General features: G+C 43.6%; 1 protein-coding gene across 2 annotated transcripts in view; it reads left to right on the top strand.

Moving 5' to 3' along the window:
- LOC148521209 (aldehyde oxidase 1-like) overlaps positions 1-9,523 on the top strand; it is a 90,260-nt gene extending 80,737 nt beyond the window's left edge. For both annotated transcript variants that reach the window (XM_088475560.1, XM_088475559.1), the window contains exon 31: positions 9,231-9,523. In XM_088475560.1, coding sequence (XP_088331686.1) covers positions 9,231-9,287 — 57 coding nt within the window. In that variant the 3' untranslated portion in view covers positions 9,288-9,523. The remainder of the gene's footprint in view (positions 1-9,230) is intronic.
- The last annotated feature ends 15,016 nt before the right edge of the window (positions 9,524-24,539 follow it).

The raw sequence follows: 24,539 nt of genomic DNA, 5'->3' as shown, positions 1-24,539 counted from the left end.
GTATCATTGGTATATAGATTATTCAGTTACACTGTATCATTGGTATATAGATTATTCAGTTACACTGTATCATTGGTATATAGATTATTCAGTTACACTGTATCTTTGGTATATAGCTTATTCAGTTACACTGTATCATTAGTATATAGCTTATTCAGTTACACTGTATCATTGGTATATAGATTATTCAGTTACACTGTATCATTGTTATATAGTTTATTCAGTTACACTGTATCATTGGTATATAGATTATTCAGTTACACTGTATCATTGGTATATAGCTTATTCAGTTACACTGTATCATTGGTATATAGTTTATTCAGTTACACTGTATCATTGGTATATAGATTATTCTGTTACACTGTATCATTGGTATATAGATTATTCAGTTACACTGTATCATTGGTATATAGCTTACTCAGTTACACTGTATCATTGGTATATAGATTATTCAGTTACACTGTATCATTGGTATATAGATTATTCAGTTACACTGTATCATTTGTATATAGCTTATTCAGTTACACTGTATCATTGGTATATAGATTATTCAGTTACACTGTATCATTGGTATATAGATTATTCAGTTACACTGTTTCATTGGTATATAGATTATTCAGTTATACTGTATCATTGGTATATAGCTTATTCAGTTACACTGTATCATTGGTATATAACTTATTCAGTTATACTGTATCATTGGTATATAGCTTAATCTGTTACACTGTATCATTGGTATATAACTTATTCAGTTACACTGTATCATTGGTATATAACTTATTCAGTTATACTGTATCATTGGTATATAGCTTAATCTGTTACACTGTATCATTGGTATATAGATTATTCAGTTACACTGTATCATTGGTATATAGATTATTCAGTTACACTGTATCATTGGTATATAGCTTATTCAGTTACACTGTATCATTGGTATATAGCTTATTCAGTTACACTGTATCATTGGTATATAGCTTATTCAGTTACACTGTATCATTGGTATATAGATTATTCAGTTACACTGTATCATTGGTATATAGATTATTCAGTTACACTGTATCATTGGTATATAGCTTATTCAGTTACACTGTATCATTGGTATATAACTTATTCAGTTACACTGTATCATTGGTATATAGATTATTCAATTACACTGTATCATTGGTATATAGCTTATTCAGTTACACTGTTTCATTGGTATATAGTTTATTCAGTTACACTGTATCATTGGTATATAGATTATTCAGTTACACTGTATCATTGGTATATAGATTATTCAGTTACACTGTATCATTGGTATATAGATTATTCAGTTACACTGTATCATTGGTATATAGCTCATTCAGTTACACTTTATCATTGGTATATAGATTATTCAGTTACACTGTATCATTGGTATATAGCTTATTCAGTTACACTGTATCATTGGTATATAACTTATTCAGTTACACTGTATCATTGGTATATAGATTATTCAGTTACACTGTATCATTGGTATATAGTTTATTCAGTTACACTGTATCATTGGTATATAGCTTATTCAGTTACACTGTATCATTGGTATATAGTTTATTCAGTTACACTGTATCATTGGTATATAGATTATTCAGTTACACTGTATCATTGATATATAGATTATTCAGTTACACTGTATCATTGGTATATAGATTATACAGTTATACTGTATCATTGGTATATAGATTATTCAGTTACGCTGTATCATTGGTATATAGATTATTCAGTTACACTGTATCATTGGTATATAGATTATACAGTTATACTGTATCATTGGTATATATCTTAATCTGTTACACTGCATCATTAGTATATAACTTATTCAGTTACACTGTATCATTGGTATATAGCTTATTCAGTTACACTGTATCATTGGTATATAGCTTATTCAGTTACACTGTATCATTGGTATATAGATTATTCAGTTACACTGTATCATTGGTATATAGATTATTCAGTTACACTGTATCATTGGTATATAGATTATTCAGTTACACTGTATCATTAGTATATAGCTTATTCAGTTACACTGTATCATTGGTATAAAGTAGGGGTGTGCACCGGCCACTTTTCGTGTTTTGTGTTTTGGTTTTGGATCTGGATCTTTCTTCGTGTTTTGGATCTGGATTGGTTTTGCCAAAACCACCCTTCCGTGTTTTGGGTTCTGGGTTTTGTGTTTTGGATCTGTATTTTTTTTAAAAAAAGCATAAAAACAGCTAAAATCACAGAATTTGTTGGTTTCTCTGCTCCTATGCTATTATTAACCTCAATAACCTTAATTTCCACTCATTTCCAGTCTATTCTGAACACCTCACACCTCACAATAGTGTTTTCATGTCCAAAAGGTTGCACCGAGGTAGCTGGATGACTATGCTAAGCGACACGAGTGGGCGGCACAAACACGTGACCCATCTAGGAGTGACACTGCAGTGGCAGACAGGATGGCAGTTAGAAAAACTAGGCCCCAAACTGTACATAATGCAAAGAAAAAAAAGAAGTGCAAGATGGAATTGTCCTTGGGTCCTCCCACCCACCCTTATGTTGTATAAACAGGACATGCACACTTTAACAAATCAATCATTTCAGCGCCAGGGTCTGCCACACAACTGTGGCTGAAATGATTGGTTCGTTTGGGCCCCCACAAAACAAGCTGGCAATTAATGTGTCCCTGCACAAACTGGCTCTACGGAGGCAAGATGTCATCCTCATCCTCCTCATCCACCGATTCCTCACCCTCTTCAGTGTGTACATCCTCATCCTCACAGAGTATTAATTCGTCCCTGCTGGAACCACAGGTCCCTCTGTACGTTCTGGAGGCTGGTCTCCCTGGAAGAGTTGATAATTCATTTTATGAACATCATCTTCTCCACATTTTGTGGAAGCAACCTCCTACGCCTTTCGCTGACAAGGTTCCCGGCTGCACTAAACACTCTTTCGGAGTACACACTGGAGGGGGGGCAACTCAGGTAAAATAGAGCCAGTTTGTACAGGGACCTCCAAATTGCTTCTTTTTCCTGCCAGTACAGGTACGGACTGTCTGACATGCCTACTTGGATGCTGTCACCGATGTAATCCTTTAACAGACAGACGCACGCTTGTCGCTGCTGCTTTGAGGATGCAGGTGCGGCTACAGCCCACACATTTCACAAAGACCGAAAAAAAAAGAACAATATTTTAATTGTTTGTGTAGAACACTTTGAGGGTGTCACCACCCTTTAACAGACAGATGCACGCTTGTCGCTGCTGCTTTAAGGATGCAGGTGCGGCTACAGCCCACACATTTCACAAAGACCAAAAAAAAAAGAACAATATTTTAATTGTTTGTGTAGCACACTTTGAGGGTGTCACCACCCTTTAACAGACAGACGCACGCTTGTCGCTGCTGCTTTAAGGATGCAGGTGCGGCTACAGCCCACACAATTCACAAAGACAGAAAAAAGAACAATATTTTAATTGTTTGTGTAGCACACTTTGAGGGTGTCACCACCCTTTAACAGACAGACGCACGCTTGTCGCTGCTGCTTTAAGGATGCAGGTGCGGCTACAGCCCACACAATTCACAAAGACAGAAAAAAGAACAATATTTTAATTGTTTGTGTAGCACACTTTGAGGGTGTCACCACCCTTTAACAGACAGACGCACGCTTGTCGCTGCTGCTTTAAGGATGCAGGTGTGGCTACAGCCCACACATTTCACAAAGACCAAAAAAAAAAGAACAATATTTTAATTGTTTGTGTAGCACACTTTGAGGGTGTCACCACCCTTTAACAGACAGATGCACGCTTGTCGCTGCTGCTTTGAGGATGCAAGTGTGGCTACATCGCACACAAGTCACAAACACATTAAAAAAATAGTTTTTTATTTTTTGGAACACTTTGAGAGTTACACCACCCTTTAACAGACAGACGCACGCTTGTCGCTGCTGCTTTAAGGATGCAGGTGAGGCTACAGCCCACACATTTCACAAAGACCGAAAAAAAAAGAACAATATTTTAATTGTTTGTGTAGAACACTTTGAGGGTGTCACCACCCTTTAACAGACAGACGCACACTTGTCGCTGCTGCTTTGAGGATGCAGGTGGAATCTAGACGGGATTTGGAACCGAGGACACACTACCTCCATCAATTGTCTAAATCCCACTGCACTAATGTCGGATACCGGACGCACGTCTAACACCAACATAGCAGTCAAGGCCTCAGTTATACGTTTTGCTTCAGGATGACTGCTGTCGTACTTCATCCTCATCGCTAGGGACTGTTGGAGGGTCAATTGTTTAGTAAAAGTAGTGATGTTCCTACTTCCTCTCTGGGATGATGAACAACTCCCAGCAGCAGCAACAGCACTAGGAGGAAGAGGTTCTTGATCTTTCCCTATTTTATTTTTATCGGAGAAAGTTTGGTCCTCCATTTATGTTATATTGATATATATACGTGCGGCTAAAGCGCACACAAACACAGAAAATATTATTTTATTTTTGCTGGAGAGTAGTGCACTTTGTGGGTTACACCACCCTTTAAGAAATGAGCCAGCCGGCTCTTTACTTATGGGACACAGGCGCACGCTTGGCGCTGCTCCTTTGTTGATGCACGTGCAGCCACAGTGCACACAATTCACAAACACAGAAAATAATTTTTTTTTAGGTTTGGACTGGAGTGTACTTTCGGGGGTTACAGCACCCTTAACGGTCAAGCCAGCCGGCCCTTTACTTATGACACAGGCGCACGCTTGGCACTACTTTGTTGATGCACGTGCGGCTACTGCGCACACAATTCACAAACACAGAAAAAAATTTTTTTTTTGGTTTGGACTGGAGTGTACTTTCGGGGGTTACAGCACCCTTAACGGTCAAGCCAGCCGGCCCTTTACTTATGACACAGGCGCACGCTTGGCACTACTTTGTTGATGCACGTGCGGCTACTGCGCACACAATTCACAAACACAGAAAATAATTTTTTTTTTGGTTTGGACTGGAGTGTACTTTCGGGGGTTACAGCACCCTTAACGGTCAAGCCAGCCGGCCCTTTACTTATGACACAGGCGCACGCTTGGCACTACTTTGTTGATGCACGTGCGGCTACTGCGCACACAATTCACAAACACAGAAAATAATTTTTTTTTTGGTTTGGACTGGAGTGTACTTTCGGGGGTTACAGCACCCTTAACGGTCAAGCCAGCCGGCCCTTTACTTATGACACAGGCGCACGCTTGGCACTACTTTGTTGATGCACGTGCGGCTACTGCGCACACAATTCACAAACACAGAAAATAATTTTTTTTTTGGTTTGGACTGGAGTGTACTTTCGGGGGTTACAGCACCCTTAACGGTCAAGCCAGCCGGCCCTTTACTTATGACACAGGCGCACGCTTGGCACTACTTTGTTGATGCACGTGCGGCTACTGCGCACACAATTCACAAACACAGAAAATAATTTTTTTTTTGGTTTGGACTGGAGTGTACTTTCGGGGGTTACAGCACCCTTAACGGTCAAGCCAGCCGGCCCTTTACTTATGACACAGGCGCACGCTTGGCACTACTTTGTTGATGCACGTGCGGCTACTGCGCACACAATTCACAAACACAGAAAATAATTTTTTTTTAGGTTTGGACTGGAGTGTACTTTCGGGGGTTACAGCACCCTTAACGGTCAAGCCAGCCGGCCCTTTACTTATGACACAGGCGAACGCTTGGCACTACTTTGTTGATGCACGTGCGGCTACTGCGCACACAATTCACAAACACAGAAAATATATTATTTTTTTAGCACTTGGGGGGAGCACCCCTGATGGACAGAGCACCCCCTGGACAACACTACAGCACTCCTTTAGGACTGGGACACTGCACAGGACTTTGGAGTGGACACAGCCCCTATGGAGAACTGACTGCACAACACAGTCCAGCCAGCCCCTATGGACTTTGAAGTAGTGGACACAGCCCCTATTAACAACAGCAGCACAGCACAACACAGCCAGCCCCTATGGACTTTGAAGTAGTGGACAACAGCAGCACTACACTACACTACACTACACTACACAGCCCTAACTCCCACCCTCCCTCTTCACTGTCCACAGCCGAGTGAGAAAATGGCGCCGACGCGGGTACCTTATATAGGATCCAAAACCCGCGAGACTCGGAAGGCGGGATGATGACGTTTTGCCTCGATTTCAGATCCGAGTCAGGCGGGAAAAGTCGAGCCTGATTCGGATCGGACTCGGATCGGGGGGGCTCGGGGGGGTTCGGATTTCAGAAATCCGAACCCGCTCACCCCTAGTATAAAGCTTATTCAGTTACACTGTATCATTGGTATATAGATTATTCAGTTACACTGTATCATTGTTATATAGTTTATTCAGTTACACTGTATCATTGCTATATAGATTATTCAGTTACACTGTATCATTGCTATATAGCTTATTCAGTTACACTGTATCATTGGTATATAGTTTATTCAGTTTCACTGTATCATTGGTATATAGCTTATTCAGTTACACTGTATCATTGGTATATAGCTTATTCAGTTACACTGTATCATTGGTATATAGCTTATTCAATTACACAGTATCATTGGTATATAGCTTATTCAGTTATACTGTATCATTAGTATACAACTTATTCAGTTACACTGTATCATTGGTATATAGCTTATTCAGTTACACTGTATCATTGGTATATAGATTATTCAATTACACTGTATCATTGGTATATAGATTATTCAGTTACACTGTATCATTGGTATATAGATTATTCAGTTACACTGTATCATTGGTATATACCTTATTCAGTTACACTGTATCATTGGTATATAGATTATTCAGTTACACTGTATCATTGGTATATAGATTATTCAGTTACACTGTATCATTGGTATATAGATTATTCAGTTACACTGTATCATTGGTATATAGCTTATTCAGTTACACTGTATCATTGGTATATAGATTATTCAGTTACACTGTATCATTGGTATATAGATTATTCAGTTACACTGTATCATTGGTATATAGCTTATTCAGTTACACTGTATCATTTGTATATATCTTATTCAGTTACACTGTATCATTGGTATATAGATTATTCAGTTACACTGTATCATTGGTATATAGATTATACAGTTACACTTTATCATTGGTATATAGATTATTCTTTTACACTGTATCATTGGTATATAGCTTATTCAGTTACACTGTATCATTGGTATATAGATTATTCAATTACACTGTATCATTGGTATATAGATTATTCAGTTACACTGTATCATTGGTATATAGATTATTCAGTTACACTGTATCATTAGTATATAGCTTATTCTGTTACACTGTATCATTGGTATATAGATTATACAGTTACACTTTATCATTGGTATATAGATTATTCTGTTACACTGTATCATTGGTATATAGCTCATTCAGTTACACTGTATCATTGGTATATAGATTATTCAATTACACTGTATCATTGGTATATAGATTATTCAGTTACACTGTATCATTGGTATATAGATTATTCAGTTACACTGTATCATTTGTATATAGCTTATTCAGTTACACTGCACCTACAATCAAAAAAACACTTGGGGCATACTTGGGGACCCCCCCCCCAGAGTCGAGTTCGCTAGTTTTTAACTTTGTCCCCCAACATTTGTTTTTTACGCCCCCAAATTCAAAGTCTTTTGTTGGGGTGTTCTTAAGCGTTTTTTAAAAAAAAAAAAATTTTTTACACAGATTACCTTTGGGGGACTGTCTGAAGGCTGCACGGGGGTTCCTGCTATGTTGCACCCGAAAACCCCAATTCTGCACTCTTTTCCGCCTCCCATTCATAGGCGAAACTTTTTGGCCTATTACATTGCATTGACTTTCCGCCTAGGCGAAAAGTCTTCCAAATTGAATACGGGGTAAAAGTCAAACAGGCGAAAATTACGTCATCGACGAAAAAGCATTCCGGATCCGGACTTTTCGCCTGAAATTGAATACGGCTCCGAGAGTGTAATCGCTATTGCTGAATCAGGCCCTGTGAGTGGTGTTTAGCTGCATCTGCAATTGTTAATAAGACGAACAGTTTAGAGAAATAGATGGTACGCTACTGCCCACGGAGCAGCTCAGTCGCACCTGGCGTCTCGCGCTGTATGTCGTATTGAGGCTCGGTGTAAGAGCACACATCTGTAGGTAAATGTTATAATTAGATGACCGGGTTCTATATGTGTATACAACACAATATGGATCATTTACTGCAGTTGTTCAGTCTTCATAATTCAGCGTTTTATGTCCCGGTTAAACGGCGTATATTCTACTGCATACTGATTAGTATTTGCTAATAAGGCAGCTGCGATACCGGCTGCAGGGTGCTGCTAGGTTGTGGGGAAGCGCCGGTGCCACCTCCAGGGCCCCGCCCCCTGGGCGAAGGCACCACTCGCACTCCCCTAGTTACGGCCTTGGGAGCATTACACAACTGCCTGGCAATATTGGCCCGGAGCACTAACCATGGCCAACCTCCATGGGGTGAGGAAACAGAACCCATGGTAATGTTGCACCTTACGGGAGCCTGTAGGCGCTTTGCATACACAGATGCGCGGCCACACAAACAGGAGGTCATACACAGACGGAGACCCTGCGTCCGCTGTAGGGCTAGTGCAAGTTTCGATGATGCGACAGATGGTGCGACAGATGGTGCGTCTAAAGACGAACTGGATGGAAATGTGGCGCCTATAGTTGCTGGGAGTGGGCGTCTCGGCCCATTTACAATTGGACCCACGCTTGTATACAGGAGAAGGACGTTTTATCGCCATTAACAAATAGGTACAGATGCGCCTGCGGAAAAAGACGCCGCCTTGTCCGCGTCCGACTCCGCATCAGGCACTATATTTCAGTATAAGGGATGAGAACCTGGAGAAGACGCAATGAGCCAAAAAATAAACTGACCAGAAAATAAACTGTACATCCAGGATCACATTACCTAGTAATGAAATGATATGTACAGCACTGTACTGTGTTATCCATACATTATACTGACCAGATACAGGCATATAGATTGTAAGCTCACGAGCAGGGCCCTCCTACCTCTGTCTGTTATTACCCAGTTTTGTTCTATTAATGTCTCCAATTGCAAAGCGCAACGGAACATGCTGCGCTATATAAGAAACTGTTAATAAATGAATAAAATAAATAAATTGGGACTACGGGGTCGGATATTAATATAACCGTGTTCTCACTGTATTTCAGATCCCAAAAGATAAAGAGGGAACATTCGCCCCCTGGTCAGTGGATATCACAAGATGAGCAAGAAAACCTTATTATCACCCATACAATGGAGCACTCCCTGTCATGGCGTATAATACAGATATGCCTCCTTCTCGCCTCTTACTCCTTGAGATTGTAAAGTCTTCCTCTGTCCTCACCCTAATCTCAGGGACTCGCTGAATCATTGGCTGAGAAGCAGCGGAGATACCGATGATTGGATCCGGCTAGGCCCAGCCATGTGCTTAGTGACATGTGATGCTGCAATAAACCCGCTATGCATAATGATAATAAACAAATATTAGATAATATTTATTTTTGCATATTTTTTTATTCATTTTCCCCCATTGGTAATAGACGACTCAATAGTATTTTTGTAAATTTTTTTTTAGGACCGTTAAGTCTTCTCTGTACTGCAATTTTGTTAACCACTTAACTGGCACGGTTGCATTCTGCACGACCACAGCCAGCTGACATGGTAGCATCCCGTGCGACAGTGCCGCCTGCTGTGCGGCCCTCCATCCAACCCCGGCTTTTAAAAAGAAAGTCCATTCTGCACATACACAGAATGGATTTCTTCTGTCTCCCCGGCCTTCCAGGCAGTGATGTACGAGTCTGTGACCGTTGACTTCACTACTGAAATTGCGTCCTAGCATGCCGGGGACAGAGTGCAGAGTGGGGGACCTTAGGGTCTGATTCAGAGCCGGACGCTATTTGCGCTCGCTCGTTCAGAAAAAGGGGCAGGCTATTTAAATTGAACGTTCGCTCTTTGCGGTCTGTTGACGCCTCTATGTCTGAACGAGCGAACAAAACATGCGGTCGTAATTTTGAAAAAACGCCCCCTGGCCGCTCGCATCATACGTCATCTCCGCTATTTATTTGATTAGTCGAGTACATCGGACGGCGTATGAACTGCTCGCTATTCTTGTGGTTGCATTTTCCTACCGCAATCATGCGAGCAGTTCTGGCTATAAGACACCCCACTGACGTGGTCGATGACGCTGCTTTGTTAATTATGCACACCCTTAAAACGCCCGTTTTGACCTTTTGGCACGCCTGCGTTCTGATCTCCACGCCCCGTTTTCAAGCACCTTCCCCTGTTACCACCCACAAACGCCTCATTCTGTCACTCAAATTATCAGGCATTCGCTATTTTGCGAGCACACAATTTTCGGCCGCACTGACTAGTTCGCGCATGCGTACTAAAACCCGTACGCATGCGCAGTTGTGCGAACATCGGTCGGAGCGAACGAGCGGCCGCTTACGAGCGGCTCTGAATCAGGCCCTTAGTTCCACCATGAGCACTATTTGGCTGATCTCTGCAAGTGCAACCATCAGCTACAGCGGGGGGACTGATCATCAGTCCCCACTACCACACGATCCGCTGCGCTCTGCACATGGTGGAGATGCAGGTGAAATGCGTGGTGATGGGGGCTAATACCCATGGTGGGGATCTAATGGCAATTGGGGAAGGGGTTAATGATGCAGGAAAGAGATGCTCCATCATCTTACGTAGTAAAGATGTCAGGACTACTGTACATTTTGCTAGGTATATTTAGCTAGGATTCTGCTGGCTTTGGTACATATCTATGACCAGCTTCTGTCAATAATAGAGCACCCCAGACTCTGGAACTGTGACAGGCAGTGGTACCGCTGCTTATATTCACTATTCTTCAATAAGGATTTGGGGATTTCATTGCACAACTTTGGTACAAGTAACAAAAATGACATACACAAGTATTTAGTAGCAGAACACTGCAACACACGTACATATAGCAAATGTCATTAAAATAAACTTCAATGTTTGGAACCTTTATTTACTAACCTCCAGTATGTTTTCGGACTGAGGTAAGAAATCTGACCACCCGGAGGAAAAGCATGCAGAACGCATTGAGAACATACAAACTCCACACTTGTGGTGCATTGGGTAGAACAATGTCAGGCAACAATGCCAACCAATATGCCATCGTTAAAGCTGCATTAGCACCTAGAGGAAACCTCATTGGTTTCCTGAAGACTGTGCCATGCAGCCACTTTATCATGGCTCCGGGGGGTTTGTATCACATCAAAAGCTGTGGGTGGGTAGCTGGATTGAAGCAGGGCCGGATTAAGGGGGGGGGGGCGACAGGGGCGGTCGTCCCTGGGCCCCCACACACAGAGGGCCCCCACACTACTGCACAGTCAGTGCTGCTGCATCAGCTTGGGGCAGGGCGGTAGTGCGGACGGCACATAAGTGCCATCCGCACTACACAGCACAAACACAGCCGCCGGTGCCGGCAGCTGTGTGTTTGTTTTAGCAGCCGATGAGAGTCACACAGACTCTCATCGGCTGCTACGCTGCTGCCCACTGCCTCCGTCTTCCGGCTCCCGCAGTGGCTGATTGGAGAGACGATGACGGTGTGTGTGTCTGGGGGTGGGGACGACTACTCCTAAGGGCACTGCTGGGGGGGGGGGGGAACGGACTACTACTAGGGGCACTGCTGGGGGGGGAGGACTACTACTAGGGGCACTGCTGTGGGGGGGGGAAGACTACTACTAGGGGCACCGCTGGGGGGGGGGGAGGACTACTACTAAGTGCACTGCTGGGGGAGAAAGGACTACTACTAAGGGCACTGCTGGGGGGGATCGGACTACTACTAGGGGCACTGCTGGGGGTACTACTAGGGGCACTGCTGGGTATACTACTAGGGGCACTGCTGGGGATACTACTGGGGGCACTGCACACTGCTGGGACCACTACTGGGGGACACAGCATAGAGAGGGATTACTACTAGGGGTACTCCAGGGGGGACTACTGTTGAGGGGGGACTGCTACTGGGGGCATGGCTGGGCTGGGCTCGGCTCTGTGTGGCTTGAAGGGGGCCCCCGCAACTTGGTTGCCCTGGGGCCCCCACAAGCCTTAATCCGGCCCTGCCTCAAAGCATTGGAAAAATATCTGGAAGGGGTTGGGGTGACCACACAGACTGATAGGAAGCTATTGTCACTCACTTTCCCTTGCTTTCAGTCTGGTTCACATGGGGCTGTGATGGGATGGATCCATCTGTCCCATCACAATCGGTCACTTGTGCCCCGAATACAGACACAAGGGGTACCAACTTCAGTTGGCTTTATCACAGGGAACCAAACCATTCTAATGAGCAACACTAGTTATACTGTATACCCAAATTATTTGCTGAAGTTTACATTTATAACATACGATATACATATTTAAGGTGACTTGGTAAAATGAAACCAATTATGTCAAAGTTCTAAAACAAATGGTTATCAACAATCAGCTCACTAAAAAGTGATGTTATTAAATAAATCATAAATAAATGTTACAAATAAATAATAGAGATAATAAAATAAATTAAATATGAGAAGCATATTGGTAATTCCTAATGAGGTCACTCCTGTGGCTAAATGCATCGACAGCCCCCATACAATATAGAGAGCATCCCGATTAAACCATACAATACAGAGAGCATTCTAGTGACTGCCATTTAAAACAAAGCATCATACAGAGCCCTGTACAATACAGATAGCATCACAGGAAATTATACAACATAGCATTCTGGTTACTGCCATACAACACAGTCAACATTCTACAGACTGCATAATAGTGCATAGATGCGGTACACTTGTGGCGCCATATAAATAAACGATAATAATAATAATAGATCGCCAGACAATACACAGTGTGTTATAGTGACTACCACACTATATAGAGAGAATTGCAGTGACTGCCATACACCATACAAATCATTCTACAGACCACCATATAATACTGAGCATCCCAGTGACTGCCATACAATACAGAGAGCATCCTACAGTAGTTACATATTTACACTGCTACATTCCCACCTAAGGGACCTGAATTCAGCTGCCTATTCTCTCTGCTTTGACTGTATCTTATATTCCTCTACTTCCCTTCCATACACTGCATCTTTCCGCAGGCTCATCATGGACAGCACTCACTGAAGTCCCGTTATTGTCTCTGTTATCCTTCACTTAGCCTCAGTCACCTGAGGCAGAGCATCATGTGCTAGTCTAGATCACAGGAGTTTAGAGCACACAGTGGGAGATTTATCAAGCCTTCTAAAGAGGACAAGTGGATGTTACCCATAGCAACCTATCAGAGTTCCAGGGCGGTGCCTGTACCACCCCAGCTGCACTATAGAGTCCCTGAACTGCAGTGGGTCTGCACCCCTCCCCCACCAAAAACAATGTATACATGGCCAGTGGCAGGTAGCGGGGAAACCATCCACAGCACAAATAAGAAGGTGGCTGGTCCACCGATGAGTCCAGGCTGTCTAGACTCCACCAGCCATGGAAATAAAAAAGTAAATTAAGACATCGGGAGCCTGATTAGGCTAACAGCGGCCATCCAGAGACCGTCCCAATAGTCCCAATAGGGTATACAGCCAAACCACCACTGACTAGCATTGGCTAAACACTGAGACACTCCCCAATGTGGCATCAGGAGCAGGTCACCTCCAATATGTATCCAGACGTTACAGAGGTCACTGGAGGCAGGGAGGCTGATGGGACTATTCATTCAGGCAGGGTCGGCTCTAGGGGTGTTCGACCAGTGCAGTCGCACAGGGGCGCCACCCGTTGAGGGGCGGAACCCATCCCCAGCATCCCGATTTCAGAGGGACAGTACTGTCCCGCTGTTCCACCCTCGGGCCAAAGTGGCCCGGAGAGTGAATGGATGCCGTGCGCACTGACGGGAGAGGGCAGGGGGAAGCCCAGCCAGTGACGGAGTGCTGGGCTTTACCCCCAGCCTGACGTTATTTGGAGGCGTGCCATGCGGGCACGCCTCCAAATAATGTCACATAGGGGTGTGGCTATGGTAATTAGGCCACACCCCCAAATTCGGTAGGGCGCCATCTCCAGGGCCGGCACAGGGTGCTCCGAACCCTGGAGCTGGCCCTGCATTCAGGATACAGACTCTACCTTATTAGTGACAGACTTACAACGCTCACTGGTGTTTTACCATTTGTATTTATCTTGACTTATATTTCTAAATATTTGTTCTACTTTCACAGTTTAAAAGACTAAACAGAAAAAAACAAAGTTGCAAACATTGGGGTCAATTCAAATAGATGTGAGGGGCAGGCAGCTTGGAAATGCCGCGACTTGCCCCCCTTTGCGACCCGATCTCTCCCCAGACCCCTATGGGGCTGCAAAAAAAAAAAAAAAACAGTGCGACACACGCTTGTTCCCCTAGTACGAGTGTGATTGAGACCCAATACAAATTACTTTCCAGGTGGTACAGATGTCCAGATATTCTATCTAAAATGGGGGTGGGCGTTCCAAACGTATGTTGGCGTTGCACGGGTGCTCCTGGTAACCCGCTCCATATTTAGTGGCAATGCCCAGCTCTCCAACATTTCTGGAAAGAAGTCATAGATATATCTGCAAAAATGTTAGATGACAATGTCCCATCAGACCCTATCTTCTGGCTGTTCCACCTTTCGTCCAGACCCATCTCGAAATACAAAAAATCCCTACTATGTAAACTAAACAATGCGGCTAAAGCGGTTATTCCGGTTAGGTGAGATCCTTCTCTCCCCCGACGGTGATGGATTCTTTTAGTAGAATTGACCAATATATGGAAATGGAAGACATTTTGACTGTTACTTTTATGGAGTAATAATGATGCCCAGATATTGATACTGTAACTAGTATATGTGATTATTTTGTTGGATTATACATTGTTATAGGTATAAGATTTATATACAGTCTTTGTATTGTTTTTTCTTTATTATGAAAATCAATAAAACATTATTTGCACTAAAAAAAACCAGCGCACCCGGCAGTACCGTAAGTACAGCATATAGCTGCACTTACCTGCGGCCGCTAGTGAGTCGGCTTCTTATTGAGTCGACACCATTGTTCTAAATTTAATAAAGGATAATATTTTGTTCAGAATCTACAACTGGAACTGATTGTATTGGGTGTTACAGAGATTATACCCTTTTAAACACATTCTGGTTCCGGAGCTAAACCCATATATCCCCTGTCTATGTACACACAGACATAGACTAATCTGGAACTAATCAGCAATCCGAAGCTTTGATACATTGTCAGTCACACACATGGAGGGTAAAAGATGGGGGGGACAAGGGGAGGGCTGCTGTTTCTTTAAGTTACTCTTGAATATGTTGAGTTACACCCATTTGGGACGTCTGTTCCTCCCTTTATATCACAAACCATAAAGCAGAATATTCCCAGTAAGCTGCTGGCAAACAGCCTGGCTGCTACAACCATGGTGGTGGGTGCCGGAGTAGATGAACTGATCTTTTTTGTTAATGGCAGAAAGGTGAGTGATGCAGGGATCTCTAACCACACAGCACACAGGGGTGTGTATACATTGTATACATTGTAAACTTGTTAATGCTGCATGGCTGGGACAGGGAGTGGGACTAAAGGCCCCCATACATCAGCAATCGATTGTGTATAAAAATCAGAAGCATGGTTGTGGGTAGTAAGCTAATGTGATTAATTATTTGTTCTGTTATATTATTAAATATTCAGTTTCGCACCAGTGAGTAGCTAAATTGGAGTACCAAATATTAGGCATGGTCACTCTTCCCTGCATTGTACATCTTATTTTGTATGAGGTGTAGAAAGAATAAGAATCATAAACTGTACATCGGGTATTCAAGATGTGGCTCGCCAGCTGCTGTGGAACTACACATCCCAGCATGCCCTAATAGCAAAACTATTGCAGGGCATGCAGGGAAGTGTACCGCTGCTGTACAAGATGGTTTCTGGTCCTCAAGCATCCCCTGACAGGTAATGTTCTCAGGATTTCCCCCTGTGTTAGCAAGTGGTGGAAGTGTGGCGCAGTGGTTAGTGTTGCTGTCTTATGCGGTATGGTTTGCATTACGACCAGAGCACCATATTTTTGTTGTTCTGTCCGTGTTTGACAATATGAGCTATGTGGTTAGATACGTTATTTTGGGGGAGATGTACAAAGCCTTGGAGAGAGAAAGTACCAACTAATCAGCTCCTAACTGTAGTTTTTCAACATGGTTGGTAATTTTATTTCTCTCCAAGGATTGGCACATCTCCCCCTTAGGGCCGTATTCAAATTTGGAGCGAAAAGCCATTTTCGGCAACACTTTTTCGCCGATGGCGTCATTTTCGCCGATTCCAGTTATCCCCATATTCAATTTGGACAACTTTTCGCCGGTGTGAAAAGTCAATGCATAAAAACCGACAAAAAGTATCCCCATTGAATAGGTGGCGAGAAAAAGTGCAGAATTGGGGTTTTGGGGTGCAAACTTCGAAAAACCATCCTGCACCCCTTGGACAGTCCCCTAAAGGTAATCTGTATAAAAAAAAATTAAAAAAGTACCTTAGGACACCCCAAAAAAGTACTTTAGTTTTGGGGGCGAAAAAAAAAAGTTGGGGGACAAACTTTTAAACTAGCGAAATAGCCTCAGGGGGGGGTCCCCAAGTATGCGCCAGGTGTTTTTTTTTTATTGCAGGTAGTTGCGGCAGGTGGATTTTTCAGGGTTTTTTTAATTCATATTAGTAACTATGAAATATGCTAGCACCCATTTTCATGTACCCCTAATTTGATGGGACAATTTATTTTCACCAAAAATCAATGCTAAATGCTATTCTTCACCACCTTCTTAAAAACGCTATATAGCTCCGATTGAGACCATTTAAAAACCCCAAATACCTTCTGCAGGGCTATTTGGGGGGATCCAGAGTGATTCCCCCCATGTCAGAGCATCTTTTGGGGGGGTGACAGGCTGATTTCCCCCAAAATGACAGGACTTTTTGCTCAGTCCAGTTTCGCCGGGTCCCGTTTTCGCTGATTTCAAATGAATACAGGGATACACGGGGGCGCGCGTGATACTTTTTCACCGGTAAAACCTCCGATGACGGTGAAAAGTCCGGCCTCAGACATTTCGCTCCAAATTGAATACGGCTCTAAGTGTGAATGACTAAATATTCTATGTGAGGTGCTGTGTAATATGGTTGCATTCTACAAATGAATGATAATAACTGCTGACCCGGTGTAAAACCTTTACAATATTAATGGATTTCATTCATAATGAGGGTTCTTCTAGTTAATAAACTAACTCCAGACCTCACGTTTATCTATAAATATCCTCGCCAAGAGGTGGATCAATATTTTTGACATTTATACTTCTCTACCTCACTCAGGGCTCCATTTAAGAACTAATATTAATACCAGCAGCATTTTTCGTTTAATATCACTGTGATACAAATGAAAATGCAGCTAGTATTTATCAAGACTTACCCCTCCGGCGAGGTCCAGCGTAGTCCTCCTCGTCTGTGAGGTCCTCCGCTCAGCTGCTGGCAGCGACGGGGTCGTGTATAACGCCCATGCACGACGTTCTGTCTGCACATGATCCGTTCTCCCGGCAGGGAGGGACCCGGCAGTGCCTGGGAGGCTTCGCTGAAGCTGGAGAGGCAGCGCTGGGTAACCATTGCCATCAATGGGGACCACATCGTTCTCACTATCTAAAGATGGCGAGAATGATGCTGTGACAAAAAGTCACTGTTTGTTGAATGAGGATAGGATGATATAACCCCTTTAGCGAGCACTAAAGGGGTTATGCTTCGTTATTAAGTGGGGCCCTTTAAAGTTATCATGCATCTTTTATAACCCTTTGCAGGCATCAGAAGGTTCGGCACAATACAAATATTGAAGCAGGGTTTACCTATATAGATTGCTAGCTTTGGGAGCAATGCCCCGAAGCCCTCGTAGTCTGTTACCCAGACTGGTTTGATTGCTGTCTTGCTTCCAGTGGTAAAGTGCAACTTCATAGACTATTTCCTGACCAGAGAGAAGAGTTCTGTTTGTTTCTCGTGGTGAAGCCGGTTACTTAACAGAGTTATATTGTGTTATAGATTCTATGTGAGTGGTGTACACCACACGGGTTGCCTGCTGCCTTTTGTAGCATGGATCGCAAACAGACATCATTTCTTTTGTACTTAACAGAGATAATCTAATCTATCTATGTCATATTAGATATGATTTTTATTAGGGAATTTCAAGCAAACACGTGCTTCAGTCACAATGAGTCAGCCCTACGCCAATAGGAATAACAGCTATGGAATGCCAAGAAAGACGCATGATTTCTCATTTTATGTAGATAGCAGCGCCGATAATGCCAGGGGCGCGTCATCTACCACCCAGCCCCCCAATCATGCATGGGGGAGAAACGGTGACAGCACACATAACGTGTGCTGATGCTGCTTCGGGGGTTAATACATCTCCCCCTGAGAGAGCATGACTATATCTGGCATATCCAACTTAGAACAGGTTGTCATCTACATACAGTACTTTCATGTGTCACTATTTGTGATCTACCATGCATTACCGTTCAGTAAAAAAACAGTGCCCCATATACCACATTATAATGCCGCACAGTGCCCCATATACCACATTATAATGCTGCACAGTGCCCCCATATATCCCACATTATAATGCCACCCAGGACCCCCATATATCCCATTATAATGCCACCCAGGGCCCCCATATATCCCATTATAATGCCACCCAGGGCCCCCATATATCCCATTATAATGCCACACAGGGCCCCATATATCCCATTATAATGCCACCCAGGGCCCCCATATATCCCACATTATGCCACCCAGGACCCCCATATATCCCACATTATGCCATCCAGGGCCCCCATATATCCCACATTATAATGCCACCCAGGACCCCCATATATCCCACATTATAATGCCACCCAGGGCCCCCATATATCCCATTATAATGCCACCCAGGGCCCCATATATCCTATTATAATGCCACCCAGGGCCCCCATATATCCCATTATAATGCCCCACATGGCCCCATATATCCCATTATAATGCCACACAGGGCCCCATATATAACATAAATATACAACACAATGCCCCCATTTATTACGTAATAATGCTGCACGGTGACCAAATATATCACACAATACCACAAAATGCCCACATATATCAAACTAGCTGGGATACCCGGCATTGCACGGGTTGAAGACTGGACCCTGAAGTACACCTGCGGCCTTTATTTGTTTACACCGTCCTCTCCTATAACCCCATTCCATTGATCCTGAAAGAACCCCGCTGCTTACAAACAGTGGCATAACTACCGTGGGTGCAAGAGATGTGGCTGCTATAGTGCCCGAGCTGCCTCTGTGGCCCGCCTCTCCTACTGCACCCAGCCATGCACACAAGATTGGCTGGTCCAGTCAGTGCCGTTGAGTGGAGCCCGGCTGTCGTCAATGTTGATTTGGTGCCGTCCGGCCAGCTGATTACAGCTGGCACACTGGCAAGCAGTCATGGAGAGACAACGTCGCTGGTCGCGAGGCAATCAGAGTTCACAGACTGGCAGCCAATCAGCAGTGGCGGCTTCTGAAATGGCGGCTTCAAACTGTGCCGGCACTGTCTGTCCTTGTCTGCCGCTGCCTGCTGAGGCTTCAGCTGTAATTAGAAGGCAGCACGAGCCCAAATCCACACCTGCTGGCTGCTGATGGCACACGAGAAGGAGGCGAGATGCTGCTGGAGGTACATGGGGAGGTGAGTTGCTGTCGGAGGCATAATTTGTAAGAGGCACTACTATTGTGTGGAATTTGTTATATGGGGCACTACTACTATGTGGCATAATACTGTATGTAAAGGGCATTACTGTGTGGTATAATGTGTAAGGGGCATTACTGTGTAGTGTAAGGGGCATTAGTGTGTGGCATAATATGAGGGGCATTACTACTGCGTGGCATAATGTGTATAAGGGGTACTACTGTGTGACATAACCTGAATGGGGTCTGAGTAGCATAGGGTGGGATGTACTGATGGGGAAATGCTGTACCCCTGAAATGGGGATGTTACTGCATTTTCCATATGTACTAAGCAACTTCACACCGGAATGCTTCAACGCAGTGGGTAACGCCATCTCAAGTGGCATTACCCAATAGAACCCTATGGGCTTCTTATCCGGACGCTTACCCCGACCTGCGGCCTTCTGCGCATGTACAGAAGGACACCAGAAGGACTTCTGGGTGCACCTCCCTCCCTGAGTGTAAGCAGTTGCGAGAACAAAATGCAACCAAATCTGCAGATGGAAGCATATGAATTTTTATACGAAATAAACCCGCCCCACCCCCACACCCCAGTAAGCCGCTGATGTCTGACTCTACTTCAGCCACAACACCTTATTATGCTGGTGAAAATAATGTGTCGTGGTTATAAGTGGCATAGGAAGTGGTACATATGCCATTCGTGTCATCTGCTCCGTCACTAAGCATCTTACACAAAATGATACAAAACTTCCAAAGACAAATCTTATCAGGTGCGCTATGGTTTTAGAACGCTGCCGTTCATATGATACATATTGTTATTGGTGAAATCTATTCCTGTCTACTTCCCTAACTACTCCTACTCCCGCACTGCAGATCACAGAGCGGCGTGCAGAGCCAGAGGAGATGCTACTGCCTTACCTCCGGAGAAAACGTATCCTTCAGATCTCACTATTAAATGCTATATTATATTACACACTGTTTGAATAATATACTGTACTCTACACAAAGGTATTCTTCATTTCAAATTCCGCATAGCAGATACAGTACAGTTAGGGGCATTTTTTATTTTATTTAATTTTTTAGTTGCGGGGGAAAAAAAAAGCGTCCCAGAAAACGAGGCTGACAACAAGCCTCCTTTTTCTGGGACGCCGCCCCTCTCTGTCCTGCACAGATGAGAGAGAGAGAGAGAGAGAGAGAGAGAGAATATATATATATATATATATATATATATATATATAATATATATATGAGAATAAATATGAATTAACTAATCATCTAAAAGGGAAAAAGGATGGTCTTCTTTCCTGGTGCACAAATAGGTTTTAATATAAAATTTAACTTTTATTTGATCAATTTTAAAATAAGATGCTTCCCCAGTGAAATATAAAAAGAGAGATCATACAAATAATATACATGTAAGTAAGACAATGGAGTTTTATAATGTGATTTAAAATATTCTCGTCTCATTGTCCATTTATTTATATGCCCTAATATTAATATGTGCACATTCACGTGATGTTGGGAATACATATTACTCAGTGATATATTACAGTGCTTGAATAATACACCACAGGGGCCTCAAAACTGGAGGCTCATTTATTTCCAGAGTACTAATATATGAAGATAGAAGTCAGAATTTGTAATTGATATCTTAAATATAAGAAAATCCTGTAGTTACCAAAGTATTAAGGTCAAGATTTACTTTCCTCTAAATAATGAAAAATAAATTCTTCTGGTTTATTTGTACCATTAGCCATATCATAGCTGTGCATAATGGGATTTACTGTAATAATCACGAGGTGTATTTAGTCCGATTACACAGTACTGTCCCTAGACACAGTTCCATTAATTATCCTTATCAGCAGTAACTTCTCCACTTATTATAGCCTGGAATACATATATTATTTATAGCCAACTATGGTAGGTTCACCAGCATCTTTTTACTTTGGGGGGGAGGGAGGTTAGTGCTGTCTGTGCTGGGGGGATGACCACGGTACCACCTATGCAGGTGCTACTGGGTGGGGGGAGAAAGACCACACCACACCACTGGCCCTCCTTCAGTCCTAGTGGTGCCTGGGCCAGGAAGTAGAGAGGCAGCAGCAGTACCGTCGGCTCTCCGAGGGGCTGTCATGAGAGGTGAGTGTGACAAAAGTAAGCGCCCAATGTCCTCCTACTTATCGTTCAGTAGGGGGAACTCCCCCCCCCCCCTACACTAGAACGATTAGTTGGGAGAGATCAAACATGTTTGATTTTCCCAACTAACCTTTCTCGTCCGTTCTTCAGCGTGTGGGAGCAAATGAATGATTATCATTTGCTCCCATACACTGCCTGATTATGATTCCAACCATTCAACTAGATGGCTGGTTGGCACGATATGGTCCCGGGGCCTGCTTCACTGTACATTTTCTAGAGCTGTAATATGACATTAAGAAGCTGATTGGTTGGTAATTTATCTCTCCTCTACTACTATTGGATAAATCCCCCCTTTTGTTGTTATTTAGGAATTTACAGGTTACACTTTTATGTCATTGAACTGGCCAGGACTTCTGGGTATGTGTTAAGACGTTTCATGGCTTGAGTCTTTGAGTAGTTCCACTACCCTGTTAAGATCTTAACTGGTGTAATGAAACTGTGTTGGGCCTCTGTAACCTGAGAAGTTTATAATGAAGCAGCTTCAGTCGTTGGTGGGACTATAGCTGGGGGTGAGATAGTGGGGGACATGGTGTAAGGGTTTAACACTATTTCAACCCCTGCCCTTCTGGTTTTGTTTTGGGGGTGGTTGGAGAGTCCCTTTAGTCACTTGGGTGGATATCGCACCTCTGACATGTATAGGCATTCTCTCGTTTGCGGTCACCCCCTCATACCATTATATATCACTGTGCACCAATATATATGTATTTTATCATTGCGACCATAACCGCACACTTTTGTTTAGTAGTATCCCCACGTTTTATCTTTTGGATGAGGATTGCTCTGCTATGCCTAATATCCATATAGCAGCAGTCTCTAGAATCCGCCGCTGCTCAGCAGGAGGCCTGACCTCCGACATGCTCTTCTGCAAATGTGTGTCCTACTGGCGCCTCTTTCCTCCGCAGCATTCCAGGAAACTGGTTGTGCCCTCTGAGACTCCCAGCTATGAGAGCCAAACAGAGCCCTACAGAGTACCACAAGTACCCTATGCCACCACTGCTATTACTAAGGGGCATAGTGCCACTAACCATGGGTCATACACCATCCTGCTCGTCCAGTGCACTACAATGCCCAGCAATAACCTAACTCTCCAGGCTGTTATTGTACCTGTTTATCCCTGTGCCATTTCGTTGTTCTACCTGGTTAAATAAACCTAAGACCTGGTTAAGCTGTACCACGTGTGGACTAACCACCATTAGCACCTCTGCTGCGCAGATCACTTAGCATTCTGTACACCCTAGGGTCTCATTCAGACCCGCTCGCAAGCGGGTCGATGTTGGGCTCTGCGCACGCGCAGCGGCCGCACTGCGTGTGCGCAAGCCGCAGAGAGAGATTCTCTCGCTCCGGGGCTCACTACAAAAGGGGCGGCTGTCGATGTTGATCGACAGCTCGTCCCGTTTTGTAGGCGTGGCGGGGGGGTGGCTTCACAAACGGAGGCGTTCCCGACGGAACGCCTGCTGTTTGGGAGCGGCCCCACTGACATCACTCGTGATGTCAGTGGTGAGCTTCCGGCTCTAATAGAGCCGAAAGCTCACTGGGGCTTGTGGCAGACGAGACACTACCACAAGGGTCTCGTTCTCTGAGGGTGGTAACCCACAGCCTAGCGAGCGGCCAGGAGGCCGAATCATTTTTTAGATGCGGCCGCCTTCATTCAGAGCGAGCGCTCACATTTTGCGAGCGCCTCTGAATGAGGTCCCTAGTGTACTGTCTGTGGTTATAGATATATTTACAATAGGAATGTGCGCTGACCCCCGTGTTTTGGTTTTGGATCTGTTTCTCCTTTGTGTTTTGGATCTGGATTTGGTTTTGCCAAAACCGCCCTTGCATGTTTTGGTTTTTGGATCTGTATTTTTTTATTTATTTTTTTTAAATGTATAAAAACTGCTAAAATCACATAATTTGGGCTTTTTTTTGTTCCTACAGTATTAACCTCAATAACATTAATTTCCAGTAAATTTTGACCAGCTCACAATGTTGTTTTCATCCGGTTTAGGCCCACAATTTGCACCAAGCTAGCTGGCTTACTAAGCTAAGCAGCAGCAGTGGGCGGCACAAACACCTGGCAGTTCAACTTCCAACATGGCACATAAGGAAACATATGTTTTCATTAATCAAGAGGCCTGAGGAAGATGGAGTATGTATATAGTTGAAGGCAGGGACAAGAAGGGTTGATTGATAGTAAATTTAATTTTTTTTATTCTGAAGCAAATTTATGAGGGAGGGGAGGCATTTACAAAAAATATTTAAATCCTTCACATCAGTCCTTGCCCCAGAAGAATCCTTGAGCGCTATGCCTGCTGCTGGGAGTGTATTTTTATCACATAAGGGGGAGTGCTGGGACCTTTTTATGATGATTTACTTATTTTCTGTATGTACCTGTGTTTCCAAGCCTAAACCTGAGTATGCTGTTCTTCAGTGTCTGCTGCCAGTAAAAAGACACTGTATATTCACCGGAAATCTGCCTAGCGAGTCCTTATTTCAAGTACCCGTATTACATTACAGTGGCAGTATATTGTTGTTCAGTATTAATAATTAAGCCTATAGATGACCT

The sequence above is a fragment of the Taudactylus pleione genome, unplaced genomic scaffold (assembly GCF_031769625.1).
Source record: "Taudactylus pleione unplaced genomic scaffold, aTauple2 ptg000173l, whole genome shotgun sequence".
NCBI classification, from domain to species: domain Eukaryota; kingdom Metazoa; phylum Chordata; class Amphibia; order Anura; family Myobatrachidae; genus Taudactylus; species Taudactylus pleione.
This window is presented reverse-complemented; position numbering and strand designations above follow the sequence as displayed.